General features: G+C 34.9%; 1 protein-coding gene across 2 annotated transcripts; it reads left to right on the forward strand.

Moving 5' to 3' along the window:
• The first annotated feature begins 1203 nt into the window (after positions 1-1203).
• LOC149782349 (contactin-3-like) lies at positions 1204-21317 on the forward strand. 2 transcript variants are annotated; one of them, XM_089933729.1, is made up of 8 exons: positions 1204-1374; positions 5223-5549; positions 11769-12005; positions 12853-12951; positions 16202-16474; positions 16996-17029; positions 17518-17591; positions 17922-21317. In XM_089933729.1, exons 1-8 carry the CDS (start codon positions 1317-1319, stop codon positions 17933-17935), a joined length of 1116 nt encoding a protein of 371 aa, XP_089789855.1. In that variant the 5' UTR covers positions 1204-1316; the 3' UTR covers positions 17936-21317. The 2 variants fall into 2 exon arrangements, with proteins under 2 accessions (XP_089789855.1, XP_089789856.1); XM_089933730.1 differs by having other exon boundaries at positions 1210-1374; positions 16996-17025; positions 17520-17591.
• Positions 21318-21914: the final 597 nt, after the last annotated feature.

Raw genomic sequence — 21914 nt, forward strand, 5'->3', positions numbered from 1 at the left:
TAACTGAAAATGAAATCAGATTGACCTCGTGTCTGGTAGAAACATAGAAACTTTTCTCACTGACCGTTATTGGGAAACAGAATATTCTCTATTGTTGAAAGCATGTTCTAATCCACCCAAACTTATATCCTACCAGTAAAAGCATCGGTCCATAAACTTGCTCACATTTTAATGGAAATTAAAACAAAAAATATATTTGTCATGCACACAATATTGGAAGCAAGAAGCGAACCTCCTAGACGAAGCCTTTTCATTCAAGTTGCCTTGTCGATTAACCAAGGCTTTCGTGTTTGTAATATCAAATTTAAACATCACAAATCCATCCAAATCGGCTCAACTGCCACTAATGAATCTTAATTGTTACACGTAATGCGTATCATACCAAACGAACAAAACGCCTGCTTGATTCTGCCTTGAAACAATTTTCTTACAATATTTCTAAAGACCTCAAACTAATTTTCGTTGTCATCTGAAGAGTTCTTAAACTCGCGCATATTACAAAAGTTTTTCCTTTCACCCAAGGACAACACATCACGAAACTATGATTTCACACTAAGAATGTTTCTCTTGTTTCACATTCGCATAACTATTTCAAGGTGAGGATTATAACTTTATAATATGAAATACAAAGCGTAGCTTAAAGATTACTAAACACGTACACCAAACCTATTTAGAAAACTTCCCTGTGATAAAAAGTTATAGACGCCCTACTTTACGAAAGTAATCCATATCATAAAGTCTTATTTATGCTATACATTAAGAGGTCGGATTCATCATTAGTATAATTACTCAGGTATACAACCATTTGCCCAACATAGATATCATATAATAAACAAACACTGAAATCTAACAGAGCTGTAAACTGTATGTCCTAGGTTTATAACATTATTAGATTCACGATTCATACTTGCTTCAATATGCATTAGTGAATACACTTAACTTACCAGGATATCCGTTTGTAAGAGCAAATGGAATAGTTTATTTTTCGATAAGAGGGTTTGCTGTTTACGTTCTTGTTTAGATTTCAGATCACAAATATTTTTTTCTCATTATTTACACACCATGATTTAAAAATATAATAATGAAAATAATTAAAATCTTTTGCATATCTCAGTAACGCATTGCATGTACCACGTAAAGAACGAGCGAAGGAAATGTATGCACACGGGTGGACACAAAGTAGAATAATACATTGATCCATCGGTGTTAAGATTAATAAGCGTAAACAAGATAATGTTTTGTACATTTATCACCGACTAAATCTTGTCTGCGTCCTTTACATTGTTCATTGCACACAATCTTCTCGAAGGGCCAAGATGAATTGCGTCTTAATCTCAGTTATTGTGTCATATATTTCGATTTCCTTTGGAGAGGGTAAGTTTATTTTTATGTAATTCCATCAATCTATATTTTTTCGCCAGACTGTATTTTTCGGGATCCTGCTTGCATTTTTCATCATCGAATTATTATTTCAGCCAGCTTAAGCAAACGTCAATTACTTTCATAAAGAAAGAAATATATCTTCATATATCTACTCTGTCTTCATTTGAACGTTTACCGCAGGTAGAAGCGTGTTAATGATCCATTGTCAAATACTTGACACCAGTCAAACTAGCACAGCGTAGCATCCCTTTTTAGTCAATCGTTTTATATAGATGATTCGCTGTGGATAATTGGTAGCGGAATGCATTTAAAACTAAATGCACAGACGCAGACGGACCGGCCTCGTTGGCATGTAATCTTACCACATTCCACCTAGACATTACACACGCGTTGCAGCTATTAAAAAAAAAAAAAAACCTGTTTTAATGAACCGTTCAAGCAGGGTCTGTGGCTTACGTACCGGACCTATGGCAGTAGTAGTATTATACAGTAGTGAAGACAAGCAATGTTTATAAAATTCACCAAATGGTTTTTTCCATAGAAAACAAAGTGAAAACAAAAGAAAGTACTGTGAATAAAATCCCACGTTTTATCACTGGTCCAAATGTATGAACCCTGTTTTATTCCAAATAAGTTTAAATATTGAATGTGATTATGTACCTGTATTCTCGAATGTGCTAATGTGCCCGTTGACAAGATTGCGACAATTTTTGTTTGCTTTTACAGTCTTTTGGATGCATCACAATAATATAATCAAAATCGTTTCTTGTCTGAATTTACTATTCCATGTTCGTGTTTCTGTCCAAGCAATGGAGATTTTTCAAGTTCACGTGAATAATACCTTGAAAAAATAAATCATCCCCAACAAAATCTGAACGCAACACAATTAATGATTCTGCATTGGCTATTAAGGCAAAAGTCAATAATCATAATGTAAATAACAGTATATTCTCTACTGCACGTACATCAGCATTATTATTTTCTGGAAATAGTCAACTTCAGGCAGCTTTCCCTCTAAGAAGGAAGTTTCTAAGGTTATAAAAAAACAAGACAATAAATATGTTTACCATTACTACTGACCTGAATATATAATCCACGATAATATAAAAATACTTAGCTATATATTGTATTGTTTCCAAATAAATACTATTGGTCGGGTACAGCATGAGGATGATTTTAGACAAAATCAAGTGCAAAATGTAGTTATACATAACATGTAACCATGAAGAAAGCAAAAACCTAAACTTAACTTGACATAGCTTAGAAGTAGTGTTAGATAACAAGGTGTCAGATGTGTGCCATATTTAGATAAAATAAATTGTATTCCAATGAAAACAGTATTTTTCTATACTCTGATTTGAGCAGTTCAAGTGGATAAGTTATTGGCCAGGCAAATAATATGGTAATGCCAACTTAAGTTTTCATTTTGTAATGTCACCTTCGAAGTATACAGATGATATGATACGCACATGGAGATCTTGGGTCTGAATTATGGTAACGTCCCCCTCCTTCATTTGAGTTGAAAACCAGGGAATGTTTCTTCTATCCAGTGATATAATTTCTAATCAAGAAAATGTCTAAATACAAGTCGGAATATAACTTAGGTCTGAGTTATTCAGGATCAGTAATGAATACTAAGAGAGGATGCAAATCAGCGAATTCGCTCTTATGGTTAATCAGTTTGTCTGCTAGGCATGTTGTTATTATACTCAGTGAATTCAGTTCATGGTACAGCCGTTGTGGTCAGTTTAGTCAAGCGATGACCATGAAGTCGTCAGCTGCAATGAGCGGAAAAGAAAAAATTGGTTATTCTATAAAAATGTATACAATAGACATGTCATATAATGTGCTGGCTGATATAAATTATATTTTGAATTTGCTGTGGGCAGTATTAGGCGGACAATTGATGTATTATGATGCATATTCTATGTATCTGTATAAATATAGCATGAATTGGAATACAGATGTGTGCGCCGATTCTCCAACACTGAAGAAATTGAAATTTAGCTAGCAAAGCTGTTAAATGGTTGTTGGATGGAATAGTGTAAGATGCAATATAATACATCTAATGTACTCCCAAACCTTAAACTGAGGCCAAGAAACCCGCATAAATTATTTCGATCTGTTTCATGCTAAGCGATATTGATAAATTGAAAATATTTTCAAATCAAATTTATAAGCAATAGCTACATTCCTTCATGTAAATTGATCAAGAGGAAGCAAACGAAGCAAAACAAATAATAATAATAATAATTATAATAAATTAGTAAGATCGCTGGCAAGCGACAAATTGTACAGTCAATTCTAAAAGAAAAAACTTTTTTTTTAAATAGAATATTCTAGTTTCGTCGGAGAATATATATTACTCTCACTGTTGCATTTAATGGTATTGATTGGGAAATATTCAGGTTCCGATTCCGCCTGCAATTTACCCGTAACAAACATGAATATTTAGTTATATATTCTCTCAACAACGACATGGTCATTCCTTCTTATTATTTATCTAATTGGAGCAATCAAAGAATAACATATACATATACCATTCAGAGAAAATGAGCTTAATATGCAGGAGAATGTGTATAAAACACTTACGATGATATCAAATATTTAGTAGATATTAGAGTTATATTACATACTTAGAATTAATTTGTCAACGGCCAGTCAAGGACCACATTTTTAGCTTAAGGCATGATCTTTAACACGTTTGTATTGTTACTGCGACAAAATGCTTTAGCAAAAGGTGCCACAAAGAAAATTATATTTATACCGAGATGCTTAGAAGGAGGCAGCGTTAAAGGTAGAGAGACTGTCAGTGACTAATTTCTTTAACAATAAAATATTAAAACAAATATTCCAAAGCAAAAACATGATATGGCGTTTTTTTATTGGGGGTGCGGGGACAGCAGTACAACAGGTTTACATAGCGCTGAGGGAATTAAAGTGTCTTACACAATACAATAGCGTACCCTTTCTTACTCAATGGATGGATCGATTCGGTCTTACACACTTTGGATCAAAAGACTAGCACACCAATTTTTTAACCATTCCGGCTATAGTCTCCTTTAGATGCATCTCTCTGTTTTTCTCTTTCTGTGCCTGCCAATTTTAAGATGGAGTTGATTATATTAATCAATCTGTCTCTAACGGTGATCCATGGAAGCTTCTGCGCATGGTTGGATAAACTTGATAATTACAAACAAATAAAATCGAGCAGTAGCTGTTTTAAGTGTATGCATGTTCCAATTTGTAAGGGACTTTCGCGTTTTTGGGGATTCAAACTATTTCTTAGGAAATCTTTGCTACTCAAAATGGATACATTACTTTATTTTCGCAATAATTGTAGACATTATCATTTTATCTGGCTACGGTTTTAGGCCTTTAGACATATTTCACCTTTTTATCGAATATTCGAAGTTTCTGGACTTAAATATAAATTTATCCAAACCACTCAATATAAATACAAATGTAGCCAAACCACTCAACAAAAATATAAATTTAGCCAAACCACTCAACAAAGGCGAATGATATTTACCAGGGCACATTTGTATACACGTGTCGAAATGCACATATCTCTTAAGTGGCATGCATTTAATTCTAACACAGACAAAATGGGAGCTTTTGAATATGCAACAGTAAGTTCCAACAGATTTCCACTGCTGTATAAATGAGGAAAAGAGCAAAACACCACACTGAAATTTGAACCATGTGTTGAGTCCTTATCATCTGAGTTGTAATCTTCTCTCATGGTTTTGTTCATCATGATGTTAAGTGATTCTTTGCTATCACATTATAAAATAATCCTTGCTTATAAAACGTACTTACTTGTTTTTTATTTTCAGAACTGGCGATACTGCCAAACTTAAAACAGTACTGGGTGATCGAGGGCAGCACATTAAACCTAACATGCATACACAATGGAACACTAGCATCGCAAGAGTATCAGTTGAGTTTCTGGAAGAGAGACATCAAAGTTCAGACTGGCAATGGTGTCTCAGTTCATACTTATGCATTCGGAAACACCCAAGATATAGAACGAACCATCCGCACGTTAGTCATAACCAAATCGGATGTCCAATTCAACGATGGTGTAACATACAAATGCATTTTAGGTCATAATCTAACCAGCTGTCTGGCAGAAGCAGTAATTGAAGTGCGAGTATTACAATGTAAGATAATGTCAGATGTCTATAATATGCTTAGTTGTGCAAATATATCCAAACACCACATAATGGTGTTCAACTCTGAATTTATCCAGGGTTTGAGCAAAAATTGTGGAAACCTTTTACGAGAGGGGAACATTAAGTTTGAATAAGAGTTACTAGGTTTGGGACCTAAGGGATAGCTTTAGTCGATAACGAAATTTAGAAATTCACCTTTTAGAAGCAACTAATTAAAAACATTGCAAATATGTGGAATCAACAGAGTTAGTATTATATAGAAATTGTAACGAAAGCTAGAGAACACAAGGCACTAGACGTTTGGGGGAATACTCTCTTTTAAGGCAAACGCAAGAGTTTTGATGTTTTTGTTATGGAGAATGCAGGAAGTCAGATGTTCTATTTTATATTGATGCTGAGACAAATTGAAACAAAGTGAAATGCTGGGCCCAATATCACAAAATCCGACAGCAAAAATAGTATTACATATTGTGTCGCCTGTGAAATTTAGGTGAAATATAGGTATTGCTTTTCGGTTGGCAGGTTCATTGTTGTCAGTGAAGACATACTTGACAAATGTTTATTTTGAGTTGCTGATGCACAGTTCCAAAGACTGTTGGAAAATGTAAAATATAGTAATAAGAATAGATTTGTTACCAAAAGAGAAAAGCAATGTATTTGTTTCCAAATATTAATCCAAGTCATTGGTGGACTGGGAATTTTCAGCTGCCACTTTGCATGGATCACTTGTATTAAAATGCATAATACACTGTCAAGGGATGCCACTTCATCTGGTCAATGCAAGGGTTATTCTTACATTTTCTCTCGCAGACGCAATACCATGAATATTTGTTATTTGAAGCAATCTTTAAAAAAAATGGAGAAGTGTAATCTTAGATATATTGTTTTTTTTTTTTCCGTAGGACCAAGACCCATCACCGTAGCGTCTATCCGCCATGGTTTGGCACATAAGCGAAACACAAGGAGAAACCTATTGACGATCAATCATTGACGTGAAGATTATTTTACTCGCCTTTTATATCTGTAAAACAGTAACCACACGCTTCTTTATTTGTCCTCGGAATTAAAAATAATTTTCCATTTCCTGCCGCACTGTCTTGAACTCAGAAACGTAATATCCTCTATTGCTACCGAATACTGTTTACTAATTGTTTTGCGGTTGCTTTGACTAGATAAAATTAGCTCTGAATAGACACGTATTCGTGAAAGCAATCGAACTGAAATTAATATTCTACCACCGCCAGAGATACATACTACTATTGATAAAGACCGACAATAATCCTGATTGGTGCACCTATAATGGTTGCTCTGACTGTGATTCCGGCCATTCCAAGGCAAACAGTTGGTGCTGTAACAGTGCAATAACTAGCTTTTATAACCAAGCACGCGCGTTTATATTATACAATCAATGAGGTTCTCAGAATGATTTCATCATGCAGCTGTTGTTCTGATTGGATTATTTTTTTACGTCAGTAACATTGAGGGTTCATCATGGTTCTTCCATTAATAATACAATAGCGAAGTATTATTACTGAACTGGCAGACTAAAACCTAGTCCAATCTCATAACGCCCATTACGCGTGGTGATGCGGGCGCGTTTACAATTAGTTGATCCACGTATTGTTTCGTTGAAGGAATATTATCATCAACATAGTCCTTGCGAAGTGCAACCGAGATACCACCGTCTCTGATTCCTCCGTTGTCAGTGGCTTCAGCCAGGTACTTTGCGATAGCGCTTTTGAGTTTGACAATAACATCTTGAATATCCACCATATATGTTTTACTTTTCCACTTTGAGTTTCAAGCTCACCTGGATCAACAATTAACAACAATGTCAATGTTGCTGGTAAACTCATTCAATCTGCTTTGTGTCAGATCTGCTCAAATCTACATTAGCACCACGTCGAACTTAGTAACGTATTTAAATTTTGTATTGACATTTAGTATAAGATTAAAAATACTTTAATGCGAACTCAGTTCGTACGGGCTGTGATCTCTCAAGTGCGTGAAATGTTTCAACAACATGATGACTGCATAAGAGACCAACTAACCGAGTGTGTATTTGTATATTCAAATAAAACAGTGGTTGTTTTCCTTGCCTAGTCAAAATACTAACAACATCATCTGGTGGTTCAAGTCCAAAATACAAGTACAAATCACAATATAAATGACACTGAGCTGTCACCATGTATGCATCCCAATGGATGCCTAGTCCATTTCTCAAATCAAGTTTGATAATACCGGTTGCAAATATGTGTGGTACCATCGATGCATGTTCATTGCGCATAAAGCCACACGACAATATTTGTCTGATTTCGCTATATCGAGTAGATCAAGACTGGTCAATGGACGTGTTGGTTCGGGTCGGTGGTATATGGAAGAAACTGTAGCGTTTGAAGCGGTTCCATTTTGCGTAAACGAAAACAAATACAATTCTGTAGAACGTTAAGGTAGTAACACAGAAATCGACCATGTTAATGTTTCTATTAAAACTCGAGCAGCTGTACATCTGCATCAGCTTTGTCTACGATATTTCTAAGTCGCCTAATTGCGCACGGTTGAGAATCCACATTGTTAAACATTATAGTTCGACCAGCTGATCTCGCGTAATTATCTCCGTATTCAGCAAGACCATAAATAGCCAATGTAGGCGTCAACATTGTCAATTAATGATGCTGAATAACACCATAACTCCGTTATCAACAAATCTGACTGGGTATTGGCAGGATGATTGACATTCTAGCCTGTACATGTTTTACATTATCGCCTGACATAAAATGAAGAACATAAACGTGTTCTGCATTTGCAGTTATATTTTTATTTAAATATAGTGTTAGGCCCTGTAATAGTAATAATCAAAGTCTCGTTTGCTTCGGTTCACCAACATAGATGAGGCCATGTCAAATGCAGGATCAGATATTCTATTGAATTGGGCCATTTGTATGTATTATTAGTTTCGTATAATACCTTTAGAAGGACACGTTCGCTAGTAAATATCTTTAGTGCACAAGCGCACCACCATTAATCATGTTGACTGGTCATCGGCAATAGGATGATGGCCAAACGAATAAATGGTGATTGTATAGGGAACTTTCGATTGCTAGGTTTCGGTAGTGTACAAACACACTTCTGTACATCGGTAAATACACATGTCATGTTTCGGGCACCGTGTTATATTTGCGCTGTGTGCGATTTTACGTTGGTCTTGAAGACATTTCATGTACATGACCTTTTGTACATTTTTCTGCGAAATAGACCGTGTGACTGATCTTGTTCTATTTTACTTTGGAGACGTATGATCCAACCACGACTGAAAACAATTTAGGTCGCGGTATCATATACGATTCCTCTGGGTTAACAGAGTATTCACCTTCATATTTATCAACTTCCGTTTTACTCATCCTTCTAAACGACCTATAGTCTTTCAGATAGCCACTGCTATCAAGTTTATTGACCAAACATGGTTGTGCCACATCCGTTTACACTTCGCTGGTAGTGATGGACATTAACAGCTAGGCAGTGTGGGCGTACGGCATTTTGACCCCATCATGGTAAAGCAGTTTGTTATTGTCGCAATAAAACTGATACGTCTGCAGTTTCTACACTTTCGACACAGATGAACCAACATGGATGGTTTTGTCAGCTTGCGTTTTGTTGCTTTGTGGTTTATATTGTAAACGGCAACAATCCCACCATCAAACATCTTCCTGTATTCATCGGCCGGGTCAGCGAGGTACCTTTGACGTTTATCTTTTTAACTATCAAGGACATGGTCGATTCGGATCCATTTACGCAGATTATCCATGCTTTTTCTGAATACAGAATTATACATGAGCTTTGAAATATCGCAAATTCGCCTGTGGCCTTCGTTCTCAAATCTGTATTCATCAAGGTGTACCATCCCACTTCTAGAACTTGATTGATTTTGGTAACCCAATAGCATATACACCAGAAGACACACCAACTTATCTAGGATCAATCCACAAAAACCCATCAATTGACATCATTTTCTATCCATTAAGCTTATTCTAATTAGATACACAGTGAAACTGTTTGAGGTTGCAGTGTCATATCCTTACAAGTTTAGATTGTTGGCACGCACATATATGTGACTCGCCACAGAAATACAGCAGCGAAGTAATTTAGCAATACATAGATGTTGGTCAATGTCGATGAGCACTTACAATCTGTCATATTCTCATCAACAATGCATCCTTTGCCGTTCTAGCTTTTGCTAAATAGTGCACAGGATCAAACTTGTAGATATGAAAGGCGGTATCACGACATTTTGTCAAACATATCGACTCGCAACACACATTTTGTATTTAGATGAAGATAGTGATAGCCACCGAGGATTTTTCATTCGAATGCTGTCAACACCTTAATTGCGTGCAAGTGCGTTATGTCTGAGACGACTTCAAGACGATGAATATCATATGACTTTCAGAAAACATTTCCCAGTCAATCATGTCCTCGTATATTTTCTTATGCATTGGTTTAACAATACCTGCGAGTGCTTGCGAAGTTCTTAGCTGTTAGATTGCTAGCAACCTTGTCAAAAAATAAATTCATTATCTGTAATGAATCAATAAATTGTAATTTTCAGAGCTTAAAAGTCATATTTTCGATGTTGTTTGGGAACACACTTATTGGTGATTTTCATGACATGGCCACTGCTTGCATTATTAAGTGACCATTTTATACAGCCAGGTTATGAATAACTATTTGTTAGGATACATGCTCAACGGTAGAATGCATGCGTTGTGTCCGGCCCCTCCTTGTGCGTAAGTGATGTCAAAGTGATGGTAGACTTGCCGGAGCTTCTAGAGAAAGAGAAAGAGAACCACACATATCCAATAACGAGTAGCTGCAGAAAACTCACACATGATATCATCAGCCATAATCATGACTGAGGTGAATAGAGCTGTTGTTGAATCCATTTCAGCGTAACCGTTATTGGTTTATGAAACACTCCAGTAGCGTACTTGCCATGATGTCCGTCACACAAAGCGATTTCTGTTGATTGACTGAATAAGCTTACGTCACTGGAAGTGGAGCTTGGGAAAGCAAATAGTTCAAATGCAACGTTGAGACATTCAAGTTTGACCTATATTATATAAGGAACGTCCATCTTTCGATGCACCGCAATGAATTTGAGAATATTTTGCCTGGTTCGGTCATTATTGTCTGCCGCGGTTAAACTCTTACACTACACTAAAAATCATGGTCAGTGAGTTTTAAGTATTAAATACATGCTTGTAACATCTGCATGGGTATTGCATACCCTTGTGCTTCATGCGTCTGTTAAACGACCGATCTCAATTCTATATACATATGTAGTGCTATACCGACTCGGATACTTACATTTCACGCAGCAGCAATAAGTTAATTTGCATTAGTCAATGTTATCCATAGGTGATACGAGGGATAGGCCTTTCGAATATGTTCAGTGTGGCTTTAGTACCACGCATAGGAATGTCTATATTACGAAATCCGAGATCGCCCTGGGTTTGCTGGTATATTCGAGGCTGGTGTTAGTTATCACTTGCCAGATATAACACTGACGATTTCGCCCATTCAAACCCTCTGCTGTCAAAACTCGAATTGGGGGAACAAAGACCAAAGTCACATAAGAACACTACCTAAATACACGTAAATTCTTGCATTAATTGTAATAAAAGAGTATAAAATAAAATATAACAAGTAACACGCCATATAGAATACATTGTTTATATATATATATATATATATATATATATATATATATATATATATATATATATATAATTTGGTTCAATCATGGTAGTTCCAATGCTCAATTTTATTTTTTACGTCCACAGGCAAATGGAAGTATAATAAAATAAATGCAAAGGTGGCAGCGTAAGAATGTACCTTATATATATATATAGTTTGCACAGAAGATACGTTACGCATATATCTAGTTTCGATACACGTATGAAAGGGCATTCACTATCCTACATGTGTAACATACCCAGATAATTGATGTCATAACAACTTGGGTCTCATTTTAATTGTGTTCAGTTATCTAGACATTATTATCCAGCCTCAGATGGTGGGGCTATGTGGAGGGGGGGGGGCACAATCTATTGGATTGAAATGAGATGAAATACTATGAAAATTGTTGGACAGTCATGCTTTGCTGCATATTTCTATTTATGGCATTTAAAGTTTGACATATTTTTAAAGTTCTATCTGCATCGTATGACATCCCTGAAAGTGGAGAGAAATTTGTGGAGATCATTCCACCAGTGCAGCAGAGTCTGGTCCTTGAATGTAAGGTTAGAGGAATAAACCAAAGTGATACCAGCTTTACTGTCACCACAGAGTGGCTGCAGATTTTGGATGGCAAGGAACGGCTTCTGCAAAACAGTTCAAAGTACACTATCTTTACAGAGAATAGAACACTGGAAATTTCAAATCCAGGTAGGGTTCAACCTAGCATGTTCTTTTTATTCGTTAGTACGCGTTTCAACAATTGCTAAAATACTTTATCCATTGTAAAAAGGCATCCGTGTAACCCATACATTCATTTTAAGATAAATTCTGAAAAGATGTTATCGAAACTGAATTAATCCCGTCCGTTACATTTCACTTCATAACATAGGGGCTTTCAAAATTATACGAATGTGCCAAATAGTTCATCAAATAGGGATGCCATTTACCAAATAAAGAATTTGTTCAGAATGATTTCTCAAAAACCACGATACAAAATTCGTATAACTTAGAGTACATTTATTATGCTTTTGTCAATATTGTCGTTGCAATCACATATGCCTGCGAAACGTTTTGTTTTAATACATTCTCCTAAATATTTGTTTAACAGAATCGCACCAAAATTTTCAGAAAGTATCATAGCTTGATGATCTTTTACAATATAGAAATGGTGCTTTATCTAAGAAAATCGCTATACCGAGTTTGACTAATACTGACAGAAATCATCTTGGCATTGATGCTTTTCAATATTTGACAAATGTCACTGACATGTGATCCAAATATGGATTAGGTATAAAAGCTAAAGGAAGATCGAAGCAGTTGCTATCATAATATTTTCAATCGGAAACATTAGGTAACATTACAGAGCATCACCACATATTGACCACGTTTTGTCTATGCCATACGCTCTTGTTTGTTGGCATTTACGCAGATATCAATCAAGTGAGACCTCTCATGCTAACTATGACCGATTCTATATTTAATGTTTTTGTTCAATGCGAAAATCACATCATATTGGTAGTTGACCTGTGATCATGAAGTTTGTATTTGCTTTCAGTGAGGCAAGATGCAGGGGAGTACAGATGTGTGTTAGTCTTTAACAAGGGGGACATGTTATTTCACCAGGAGGTGCGCTCTCCACCAATTGATGTGAATGGTTAGTGATATGATGACCCTCTTTCTTCACACTACTTCGAACCTTCTGCATCTGAGTATGAGAAAAGTATGGCCTAATTCTTGATAGCAGTTCAGTAGAAAATTAATTATTTTACGAAACTGATTTAGGCTTGGTTCAAAAACAAATTCGCTCTTAACATACTTGCTATTTAACCTTTATATTATATGCTTAAAATACTTGTTATTAAACCTTTACATACTATAGTAGAAAGCGTTCATAGTTCAGACTGTCTTCATCGTTACTTGCAAAATTACATCACCTTTTCCCGTGCTCTACTTTCATTAACTACAATTAACAATAGTCACGGTGGCTACGATTAATTCAAGTTGGTAGCTTGGTGCATGCAGACCAAAGGGGTTTCAGGAAGTTCTCAGAATGGATAATAGAGTACACAATATATTTTGCTCAATTTTTCATTTAACCTAGCATAGTTAACTATATGTGGTGCTCGACATATGCCTGGGGAATCATGTTTGATTTACAGCTTGTTTGGTAAACGAACATCAAAGAAGAAAACAATTTGAATTACATGTTTGTGTACAACTGCAGGGTAGTTATGTATAAAACGACAATACTTCCTTTTGAAAGGATGTCGAATGCATATCTTATTTATTAACCACATGCAACTTAACTCAATTTCAGTGATATATTGGATAGTTAAATCCACCTTCTTTTTAAGTTTCATATAAGACCATACATTATGATAGCCATTACTGATATGACACATTTGAGATGATATGATAGGGGCGATTTCCTGAAGAAGCCATATTATATGGTAAGTTAAGACGGTGGAGTAGAATACTATTGGCTCAGAGTCTAAAGGGTCTTGTGTCTACCACCATCTACAGTTACCAATCTTATTAGCTGGCTTGAACTTGATTCCACACATTAACATTAGTTCAACATCACGTACCTCAAGCAACCCTTTTAGATGGCTTGCACTTGGAATGAGAAAGAACGTTATTGATTTGGGTTAAAAAGTCAAAGCTTAAGGTCAATGAAACATGAAGAATTGTTTCTGCAAAAATAACATTAGTTCTATATCACCGATAAGTCACAACGTTTGTGATATGCCTGTATTTAGGATAAGGAAGAAGTACAGGATCAAACGTAAGGGTCATTGTGCACAAATTACAGTTAACTAAATAGAGGACTATTTAACATTGTCGTTCACAGCACACTTGTTGAGAAATAGTGCGTTCTCTTAAAACTCTTAAGATATTGTAAGATGCCTTTCTGATTAATAGATTTGCTTTGAGCAATTAGTGAAAAGAACTTTTTTCCATACCTTTATAAGGCTATTAAAATGATACTTTTAGGTTCGCAAACGTCACATACTGTCGACATCACTGACTATAGGCCAATGGGAATCGCTGATAATATCACTACAGTGGTATCGTGTACGTTGTGATGTGATAGAGATTCAAATCGTGTCTGTCGTGTCGTCTTTAAGCATTATGGTCAACATTGTTAAAGTTTGATTTTTTGACAGTCACAATCCTTTACATTAGAGGCAGCAATCATCTAACACATCTGGGTAATATTACTATGGGTTCAAACTTGATACACTGATATGCTCGAAGGTCTTTACTGGCTTACTTCAAACACGTGCTTAACCAAGAAACTTGGATCATCAGTGAGAACAATCTTTACTATTGTCGGTCTTTTATGTCATATCTTCTACATTTCTTTCTGCCTCTAGATACAATGGTTTTATAATATTAAAGAAAACGCTAAGTTTATTTTTCAATATTCAAATGCCCGGTTACGGTAATATTAACTTCTACAATAAGCATTCTCTTTTCCATAATTATTCAGTCTTTCATCGTTTATGCTGAGTCAAACTATACAGCTATAATTTAATTTTGCTAGTTTATTTATCAACTGAAATGACTGTGTTCTGGTCATTGGACACACTTATTATGCCAAGCAAGTTTTTTGTAGAAAATGGTATTGTAGTCTTAATCTGCAACCAAAGATTCGAAACCACAGTGATAAATTAAAATGCTTAGGGAAGGGAACAAGCCCACTGAGTCTGATTCGACGCATATTATGCAGCAAAGTGAGAAATTAAAAGGCTTAGAGAAGGGAAGAAACACATTGAGTCTAATTCGAAGAATAGTATGCAGCAAAGTGAGAACTTAAAAGGCTTTGGAAAGGGAAGAAGCCCGTTGAGTTTAGGTCAAAGGTCTGAATCATTTAGACTGAATAAAGTTGACTGGTTTCTGTGCGAACTTTCAGCAGGATACATATAGTACAATTGCAACTAACATGAGTTCTCGTATCATTTGCCGTTTACAGTACTGTACTTGCTTTAGGTCATACAACCGTGGCTCGATTTCAGTAAATGGAAAATGGAACATCGATAAAAACAGAAGTAATATGTGTGGCCCACCTTTTTGTACAATGGAACTAGAACTATGTACTTACGACTAATAGACATAATGGCAAAACATTACTCTTCAATGTCCTTTTTTTCCACTGGACGATTTCAAGACATGTATTCAACACGTACATATACGATAGCTAGGTAAAATATATTAAACCCACTTAGACCGCTTGTTTAAACGCAGGCTCCTGGTATGTTTATGTTGGCACGAATCAGATTGTTAAAGCATTCAGTTTGCTATGATTACTGAGGTCTGCCTTCAACAGCACATCTCGTTGCACAGAAAACTCTTACGCTCGGCTGAGGAAGGGCAGGGCGCTTCCTCATGATGCTTTTCGGATGAGAGGAGTGGCATTATAAGCAGGTTTCGTGTTATCTACAGCGTATCATGAGCGAAAATGATACAAGATAAGCAAACATTCGTGTCTCCGACTGAAAATTCATAATAACAACATTAACAAGTCTCATCGGAAACTGGACTTTAAGAGTGAAATACACAAAATATAGGTTATCACATTTTCATTGATGTGTTCATTTTGCTAGGAATTTATAATTATGGACCCGTAGATTTTTGTTTAATCCATTTGTATCATTATCATGGAAACCTTCCCAAAAATTGACATATGGAATGAACACGGTTAACTCGGCTTTCATTTTTTTGTTGTGAACATCAATATGTCTGAAATAGTAAACTATTTCAAGGAACGTTTCCAATTAGCTAGGCACCTGAAAATCCAGATGTCATGTTACATTTGAAGTTTGGTCAAACATTATTCATTGATCATTCCCGTGGTTATGATACACGTACTTGTAAATATTCATTGCGATCTATCATTTCAGCTGTCCCAAAAATCGAAACTTGCGACAAAGACAAGAGCATGGTTCAAGGAGACACCTTGGAGTTGCGATGCACGGCATCAGGATTTCCAAAACCCACCGTCACCTGGATGAAAGATGGCCAAACCTTGAACCAAACTGAACGAATTCACCCTACGGACGAACGACTGCGTATCAGTAATCTGCAATTGAACGATACCGGTGCATACCAGTGTGTAGCCAGTCATTGGCGATACCTTCATGCCTATTCTGCTAAAGTGCATGTCGAAGTCAAGAGTAAGTTTCATATTAACCAATTAAGACAAAATTGTCAGTAATTTTGCGCTATTTGTTAATACTAAAAGTAATTAAATTAATGTAATGCACCAATATATAAGTCAAAATCCTGCACAGAATAATAAGGTGTATCCAAATCTAATCCTTGAACTGCGATGAAGAATGATTTAGACGCAAGGGTAGCTCTAATAGAATGTATCCCAGCCTCTTTTGAAACAGTATCACCAAATTTACATCTAATATGGTCATTCTTTAATGAATTAAGGTACGTTCATGCAAAGTATATAACTATAATATTACCGATTCAGATGATCCAAATTTACAGACGAAAGCTATCTTGCAAAGAGCCACTGTAATTCAAATACCACTTTCCATGACCACAATAAAATATCGCAGAAAGATTGGATCATTCCGAAAATTCTCTTTGTCTGATAGGGAATCTCGAAACTTAGCTCATGGCTTTGATCATTCAAATGAAAGGATATATTAACATATAACATGCAATCATTCCTGTTTTGCAGGCATTACAGACGTCAAATCGGGTGGAAGAGGTATAGCTTGATATCAACAGCTCTACTTTACTCTTTGCACAGATCTCATCAATAAATCCATTTAATGTGCATGTTAATATTTTTTATCTTTCTCTTTTAATTATCGTTAGATAGTGATAGCGACTTCTTAAACTTCCATTTCTTCTGACATTATGGATTAGATTAACATTTTTGACTATGAATGACTAAATGGTGTGTCCATCCAAAAGTAAATCTGACTTTTATTGGTGACAAGCTAGTAAAAAAGTATGTGTTATATGGTTCTTTTTTGTTGAAATTTGTGGAAGACATAATATTGTATGCATTTAACTCAACTTGCTAATAGATACATTTTTGATATCATTTGCATCGTATCAAATAAAGATAATGACACAACAACGCTGTGTCTCGTTGACTAAGATTTTCTTCTGGGGGCGTGAATTTTACTAACTGACGTTAATAATTCGTAAAAATGTATATGAAAGATATATACATCATTTTGTTCTTTATTTCAGGTTACAATCAGGAATTAACGTGGGTCTACGTCTTTTTCTCACTTTGCTTGATGCATTGTGGTTTATATGCAGGTACTCGCTTCTTTTATGCATTTATGACTTAAGGGCATTAAATATCTATATATCCCCCGCTCGAGCTATATACATGTTTGGGTCTATGTGCCTGTATGTATGTATGTATGTATGTATGTATGTATGTATGTATGTGTGTGTGTGTATGTGTGTGTATGTATGTATGTATGTATGTATGTATGTATGTATGTATGTATGTATTTGTGTGTGTGTCAATCTATCTAGCGCCAAACACCTACACCAGATGGACTTAAACTTGACTTATGACTGCAAACCGTCCTAAAAGAAAAAATAATCTACAATATTGATTGCATACGTTGTACATTCCAGAGCCAAAATTATAACTAGTGTCACACCGAAATGGCAAGGACTTAAGAGAGGCCTCGATCAGAGCGCAGCGGGCACAGTGTATATACAGACAATTACCGATGTACTGGAAACAATTTTTCAAGAAGAACAAGAAGAAATGATAAAGCGATATATATATATATATATATATATATATATATATATATATATATATATATATATATATATATAGTTCCTGTTACTTAGTCTGTTTTAAGGATGTATGTCATTATAGTATAGCTATATTTGGAATTGGGGTGAAAAATTACATGATTATACAATGATATGCAACACCAGCACGATCAGTATTACCTGAGCTATCATGATCGTAGTTTGGATGATAAATGCATGCATTAAAATATATATGATTGTATCCATCTTTATTATTGATCTTTTCTAGAACTGTTTACAAGCTGATGCATTATATTATGCATTAAAGTAAGCCATATTTATTCTTCTTTATTTTCGCAAGTCCGATCCATTATAGATCCATGGAGCTATAACCCTATTTTTGTCGTGACTGTCCTTTTAACAATAATCGATAAACTCATTTTGTACCTATCCACTGGCTGTCTCAATACGTATACAACACTATATATCGATCTCACTCCGGTTAAACCTATCCTGATTACACTCATAGATGAATGACTATCTGTTGTTAAGTTGTCTTTATACATTGGGGTCTTTACTGAGGATGACCTAAATATTGTTCTGAAGAAATCAGCAAACTTTACATTTTGACCTATTTCACACACTTTGCTAAATCGCAATCTAACAAAAACAGGACTCAAGATGATAGTCATGGAAATCTCTCATTATGATTAGTATAAGCAAAATGACTTGTCTCAAAACACTACATTTTTCGGACTGTCCTCTTTTCTGCACTTTATTAACGATCACACCCTATGTCTTAAATATCCTGTTTACACTCGTTGATGATACATCGGTCCAACATCACGGCAAATCCATTGCCTATTATCAATTTCAAACATACATTCAATCCGTTCATTGATATGCTTTTTCATTTATAGCAGTCGTATTTGATAACAGTCGTCATTTATATGATATTCATTGATAACAGTCCTAACTGATAGCAGTCTTCATTCATAGCAGTCTTCATAGCCATTTGTCTTCATTTGATAGCAGCCTTCAGTGATCTGTATCTTCATTGATAGCTGTCTTCGTTATTTTGTATCTTCATTGATAGCTGTCTTCGTTATTTTATATCTTCATTGATATTAGTTTTCATTTCTTCATTACTTTGTATCGTCATTGCGAGGTGTTTTATTGATAGCAGTCTTCATTGATACGTATCTTCATTGATAGCAGTCTTCATTGATACGTATCTTCATTGACAGCAGTCTACATTGATACGTATCTTCACTGATAGCAGTCTTCATTACTTTGTATTTAAATTGTTATGTATCTTAACTGATATGTGATTTCAGTTATGTTTTCATTGTTAGCAGCCTTCAATGATAGTTATCTTCATTGGTATGTATTTTATTGATATCAGTCTTCATTACTTTGTATTTACATTGCGATGTATCTTAATTAATATGTGTCTTCATTGCTATGTGTCTTCATTTATAGCAGTCTTCATTGATATGTGTCTTAATTGATAGCAGTGTTCAATAGATTAGATTGATAATATTACTAAACTGTAACACCGAAGTGCAGGAATGCTTTTAAAGCAGTTATTTTAACAGCATCGTCTGACATAATTTCCAATAAAAATATTAACCACCATTATGTGAAAGTGTTGCATCACATAAAGATTAATATATATAGAAAACCGTCACTGGTCTTGCATCCGATTACCTACCGTATATCAATAAAAGCGCAAAGACATGACCACGTCCTTCGTTCTTTTTATAAACAATTAGTATATACCCCATATACTTCGGTGTACGCTTGAAAAAAATTCAAGACAAAGTAAGTAAGACTAATGGACTCGAGTCTCGATTCAAGAATCAGGCATGGTAAGAAATGCTCAACGACTGGACAACATTTTACCCCTTGATTAATTCTTACGAGACATTCCATAATGCAAATCATCAATACAAAAAAATAAGTTAAAAGCCATTAAAGCTTCAGATTGTTGAAAATACGGTCTGCTGAATTTTTTTTAAGAACATGTTTAAGTGGAACGAGTTACAATTTCTCTATTAAAATTACAGAGGAAAAGACTTCGGTTAGTAAATCTGAGGATCAAACGCATTAAAAATTGCAACATAACAGTAGACTATCAACGTGATCAGCAGTTGTTTTGACTGTGACCCAAATCAGAAGTATTACATCCGGCATGTACAGTGTTTGTGTGATCACTAGGGGACAATGAGGAAAATTTATGTTTACATATTAAATTCTTGCGACTGTTCAAGTAGAAAATAAAGAGACCAACACAGATCAATACTACAATATTGTTTATAATTTTCGTCTTAAAATATATATGAACATATATTAAATATATAATCCGCATGTTACAAAGAACGTTTGATTTCTTAATTATATGCTTAAATTATCAGTTTATGTTCAATGCATTAATATTTTATTTCATTAACTGAAAAAATAGACGATAAGAGTTTGAATGTATTGTAAATGAATGGCTTTCTGTATAAATTGACTGTATTCAATTATTATTAGTCTGTAAAAATATAACCTGAAATTTGTTTGGAAGTTGAGTGTCTATTCAGTACGTAGAATGAAAGTGAAGGGCAACTTACAGCCGAAACATACGTTCCCTTCGAGAAGTAATGAAAAAATTCACGTAGTCGTGATTACATATTAATTTTGTTCGAATGTATCATACAACAATTTTAAAAATCCAAAAGCTAAAGACTAAATCCATTATTCCACAGAGAAATACGTGTACATGTTGAGGGTTGGACACCATCTTTCATAAACCGCCAAATGCCTCATTTATATTGTTTAAAGTATACATTTTCTAAAGAATGTGTGAATAAAAAAGAGATATGTTAAAAATAAACAAAGCCACATAATTTGTTGTTCTGAGTCGGAACAAATAACTCCTTTCATAGACCGTAATCTCAGCCAGGCGACCTATATTGTGCCGTATCAGACTTGTTATTTCCACCCACTCGAAACAAAACACAGATACATCATTTTGTCTGTGTATCGTTTTATCCCATTTTCTTGGTATTCCTATTTTGATAAATGTCGGTTCAAAAATACAGGAACACTATTCCTAGTTAAATTAGAAAGATAGCTTCTTACAATACATTTAAATCCGTGTATGATGAAAAACTTGTGGCTGTCTACTAATTATATCCAGACTTATATTCCAGTTTTGTATTATGCAAACATATTTTACTCTTTAATGTTGCTTTAAATTAATAAAATAATCCCCAATTATTATACATGTCATTTTTGTACGTGTTATGTAAGTTTATATATATATATATATATATATATATATATATATATATATATATATATATATATATATGAGAGAGAGAGAGAGAGAAACGTATGGATTTTTATTCATTTTTGATGAACATACGGGAGATTAGCATTAATGCTAACTATATTATCCTCTTAAAATAAAGTCATTATTGTTATTGTTCATAATAATAATAATAATAATAATAATAATAATAATAATATTGTTATTATTATTATTATTATTATTATTATAGCAGCACACGGGGAGTTCACATAAGCTCAGACATAAAAAATGACACTTTCACCAAGGTTGCCGATGTGAACGCTCCTCAATACAAAAACTTGACAAAAATGGCCTTTGTGGAAGCGCTATCAGAATAATTGGATAGCGATAGCCAGTCATGTACAACAAACCGGTGGGGCCAACTACAAGAGAAGCACGAGGTGGAGGAGGGGGGGGGGGGGGCTATTGTTTATGCCATAACATTTTGCAACAGTATACTATATGCCTTACATTTTGTCAAACGATCACTTCTGCAACATAATTCAATTATTAACTGTAAAGTATGT

This window comes from Sinohyriopsis cumingii, chromosome 15, assembly GCF_028554795.1.
Source record: "Sinohyriopsis cumingii isolate HCF-2022 chromosome 15, ASM2855479v2, whole genome shotgun sequence".
In the NCBI taxonomy this organism is placed as follows: Eukaryota; Metazoa; Mollusca; class Bivalvia; order Unionida; family Unionidae; genus Sinohyriopsis; species Sinohyriopsis cumingii.

What these genes read in the sequence shown, in the direction of transcription:
- LOC149782349 (XM_089933729.1), top strand. Translation starts at nt 1,317, where the DNA reads ATGAATTGCGTCTTAATCTCAGTTATTGTGTCATATATTTCGATTTCC. An exon ending in TTCGATTTCCTTTGGAGAGG is followed by an intron (nt 1,375 to 5,222) that starts GTAAGTTTATTT and finishes TTTTATTTTCAG; the next exon opens with AACTGGCGATACTGCCAAAC. An exon ending in TCCACCAATTGATGTGAATG is followed by an intron (nt 12,952 to 16,201) that starts GTTAGTGATATG and finishes CTATCATTTCAG; the next exon opens with CTGTCCCAAAAATCGAAACT.